This window comes from Ipomoea nil, unplaced genomic scaffold, assembly GCF_001879475.1.
Source record: "Ipomoea nil cultivar Tokyo-kokei standard unplaced genomic scaffold, Asagao_1.1 scaffold3170, whole genome shotgun sequence".
NCBI lineage: Eukaryota > Viridiplantae > Streptophyta > Magnoliopsida > Solanales > Convolvulaceae > Ipomoea > Ipomoea nil.
The window spans coordinates 3,638,837-3,643,088 of record NW_017619598.1 but is presented as its reverse complement, the minus strand read 5'-3'; the positions used below and the strand labels follow the sequence as shown (position 1 = coordinate 3,643,088).

At 40.5% G+C, this 4,252-nt stretch overlaps 1 protein-coding gene across 1 annotated transcript; it reads left to right on the top strand.

Moving 5' to 3' along the window:
• Window positions 1–332: 332 nt before the first annotated feature.
• Window positions 333–2,459, top strand: LOC109167899. Its single transcript, XM_019316968.1, has 4 exons — window positions 333–1,074; window positions 1,183–1,299; window positions 1,426–1,892; window positions 2,049–2,459. Exons 1-4 carry the CDS (start codon window positions 333–335, stop codon window positions 2,457–2,459), a joined length of 1,737 nt encoding a protein of 578 aa, XP_019172513.1.
• Window positions 2,460–4,252: the final 1,793 nt, after the last annotated feature.

Below are 4,252 nucleotides of genomic sequence, written 5' to 3'. Positions count from 1 at the left end.
ATATTTTTCAGAGAAAGAAGAAGCTCTTGGCCCGACTTAATGGGGTTCAACGCGACTTGGCTGAGCAATGCAGGCCGAACCTTCTAAAACTTGACCGCAAACTACGCAAAGAGCTGGAGGATACTTTATATCAAGAAGAGCTATTATGGTTTCAGCGCTCTAGGGAAGAATGGATTGTCTCAGGTGATCGCAACACGCATTTTTACCATTTGGCAACCTCCATGAAGTACAGTTCGTCCAAGATCCATAAGTTTAAAGATGACTCGGGCAACTGGATCACTGATAAGCCAGCAATCTGAGAGCATATTCGCAACTACTTTAGTCAACTCTTCATGACAGACTCGATTCAGTTACCTACCCTGCCTCGGGGGAAGTTTCCTCGGATTCATAATGCTGAATGGCAGGTTGTCAACAGGCCCTTCTCCCCGGAAGAGATCAAACAAGTTCTCTTTGACATGGCTCCGTCAAAGGCCCCGGGTCCGGACGACTTTAACGTAGGTTTTTACCAGCAGACTTGGCAGATTGTAGGCGATTCTGTCACTGCGTTTGCCAAGGATTTCTTTGAAAATGGCATTCTACCAGCAGGAAGCAATGACACCGTGATTACACTAATTCCCAAGGTTCCCAACCCAGAAACAGTAAAGAAGCTCCCTACGATAGATCTTTGCAATGTTTCTTACAAAGTTTTAACCAAAGCTATGGCATTTAGGCTTAAGGAGATCTCCCAGAAACTAGTTGGCCCCTTTCAAGCTAGTTTCGTTCCGGGCAGGCAAATATCAGACAACATACTCGTTTATCAAGAAGTTTTAAATTCCATAAGAATGAGAAAAGGTTCCAGCGGTTGGATGGTATGGAAGATCGGCTTTGAAAAGGCCTATGATCGTTTATCTTGGGACTTTATCCGAGATACTTTGGAAGATATAGGTTTTAATCACATTTGGATAAGGAACATCCTAAACTATATTTCTTCACCCAGATTTTCAGTAGCCTGGAATGTTGAACATTCAAACTGGTTTACTCCTGGTCGTGGCATCCGTCAAGGAGATCCCATTTCCCCTCTTCTATTTGTTTTATGTATGGAAAGATTAAGCCATCTAATCCAACTCTCTATGGACACAAGTCAGTGGAAAGGGATCAAATTGGCTAGGTAAGGCCCCCTCATCTCTCACCTGATGTTTGCAGATGATGTTGTTTTGTCTGGCGAAGCTTCGGAGCTACAAGCTGAGACGATGTTGCGGTGCCTTGATGCTTTCTGTGACTCATCAGGAGATCCACTCAAATCGTCTATGTTCTTTTCCAGTAACACACCCCCCATGGTGCAACAATCAATTTCTAGCAGATCCAGAATTCCAATTGTCCAAGACCTTGGTAAATATTTAGGGGTCCCCTCTTTGCATGGAATACTAAAGGTTGACACTTTTGCAGGTATGCTAGAGAAGGTTCGCAACAGGCTTTCTGGCTGGAGGTCAAAGTCGCTCTCACTTGCTGGAAGACACGTTCTTGCGCAATCAGTCATTTCCACTATCCCATTTTACACGATGCAAACCACCCTTGTCCCTAGGGGTGTTATCCAGTCCATTGAGCGTCTTATTCGCAGCTTTCTTTGGGGAGCTAACGAAGGTGAAAGAAGGTGTAATTTGGTCAACTGGAACACAGTTACGAGATGCAAGTCTAATGGGGGATTAGGAATTCAGAAACTAGAGGAGATGAACACTGCTTTTCTTGCCAAGTTAGGTTGGAGGCTAATCATAGAAGAAGATTCCCTCTGGGCAAAGGTCTTTAGAAGCAAATATTCCATATCAAGCGCCCCTCTCCATTGTCATGGCGGCCCAAGAGGAATATGTCCAATGCTTGGAAAGGAGTTCTCAAGAGTGTTCCCGTTCTTCAAGCAGGTATTAAAAAATTGGTTCGTGATGGGAAGGATACTCTTTTTTGGCACGACATTTGGTTAGGCAGCCAACCTTTAAGAGAGAGTGCCATTAGCCATTCTGGAAGCTGATCTTAACCTCACAGTTCACGACTACTGGATTGATCCTGTTGGCTGGAAGTGGGAAGCCTTCCATAATTTACTCCCGGAAGGTATCCTCGACATGCTTGCTACCACATTTATTGTCACAGAAAATAACCTTCCCGACCAACTTGTATGGAAGAATGAGACATCAGGCCACTTTACAGCCACTTCAGCTTATGGCCTAGCACCCAATGATCCAGACGCAGCAGATAAGGCGGCCTGGGAAAACATTTGGAAGTTAAGAGTTCCGAATCGTATAAGGACCTTTTTGTGGCTGATGAAGCATGATAGAGCTATGACGAATGCTAATAGAGCTAAACGAGGCTTCACCCTCAACGATAATTGTTGGGTTTGTCCTACGGTTGTAGAAGATATAGAGCACGTATTGAGGAGATGTCCCAAGGCTGAAGCAAGTTTGGTTACGTCTTCTCCTAGAGTTCACATCTAAATACAACTCCCTTTCCTTTAATGAGTGGTTTGACCGAGGTATCTCTGATAGATCTCACGGCAGATTTCCTTCTAGTCCTGCCAACTTTTTTACTATCATATCTTGGTGGATTTGGCGCTAGAGAAATGATGCAGAAGTTATGAGCCACCCCTTAATTTCAAGTGCAAATGGATCACCAACCAACTGATGGAGATAGATTCAGCGTTTGCAAAATCTTCTGGTCTTAAGTCCCAGATAGTAGCCTTAACTTGGAAGTGTGTCTCGTGGACCAAGCTTCAAGAGAATTTTACAAGATCAACGTGGATGGAAGTTCAAACCCCCAGCTTAACCTGGTTGTGGGGGTGTTGTGAGGGATAGTTCCGGAGTTTGGTTAAAAGGCTTTACTTGCAACCTCGGATCATGCCCCCCGCTGATGGCTGAGGCATGGGCTCTACTCAAAGGGATTCAGCTTGCGAAGTCCCTTAAACTTGATCACGTTATCTTTGAAAGTGACTGCAAGGAAGTGGTTGATGGTCTGCTGTCTAATGAACTGGAAAACTCAAACATTCACAATCTGCTGTTGGCATGCAAATGGGAGCTCATTGGCATTAGAGACTGGAGAATTACCTTGATCTACCGCGAACAGAACACGGCTGCTGATGCCCTTGCAAGGATTTCAGTCTTTCGTCCTCGTAGCTTCTTTAGTCTCCAACAGCGACCTTCTGAGATCTTGCATCTACTTGACACTGAATGTTGCAACTTCCCATCTTGGAAAAATGTTGTTTTGTAACAAACTTTGTTATCTTTTTGTGATCTGAATATATGGGTGCCCCTCGTTTTAAATAAAAAAAAAAAAGCTAATTAAACAATATTTACTTCTGAGTGTTATGTAATGTGATGACATCTCTGCTATAATTTCAAGTGAGTGATCACATGATCGGATATAATGTTTTTTGGGAACCGATATTACTATATAGTATTATTATTAGTTTTTAAAAAAATATTTATTCATGTTAATATTATTATTAATTTTAGAAAAAAAAAATTCGGTTGGCCCGCGAAGTGGGTTAGGGTCATAGGCAAATTATTGTGTGAACTATAATAAAAAGTACATTTTTAATATACTAAAAGTATATTATTTATGTACTAAATGTACATTGTACAAAATAATGTACTTTTTCTGACTATAATGTACATTTTTTATATACTAAAAATAATTATTTGTGTACTAAATGTACATTATTTGATAGTATGATCCACGCAGTGGGTCATTATATTGTGGACCGCGGTAAAAAACGGCACCGTTTCTTTAAGTAAAGAAATAGCGCGTCGTTACTGTTAACGGAGCACGCACTTTTGTGTGTGTTTAATTACCAACTGAAACTACAGTGTATCTAAATTGACACTACAATGTATCTAAATCGACACTCCCTCACGCATTATTTTATATATTATCAAATAAAACTACAGTTATATCAAAATGATAATGTAGTTGTGGTGAAATGAAACTGCAGTGTATATAAAATGAAACTGAATAACATTTCACATATTTGAGTGCATATTATGCAATGAAGTTGCAGTCATATCGAAATGATCATGTAGTTGTGTTTTAATAAAACTATAGAGTATATAAAATAAAATTAAATAACATTTTCACATATTTGAGTGTATAAATATCTAAATGAAACTGTAGTTATGTTGAACTGAAACTGCAGTGTATACAAAATGAAACTGAATAAAAGAGTTACTTTTTGCGAAACGACGCGAAACGGGTGCCGTTTCTTTTCATTAAACAAAACGACATCATTTTGAAA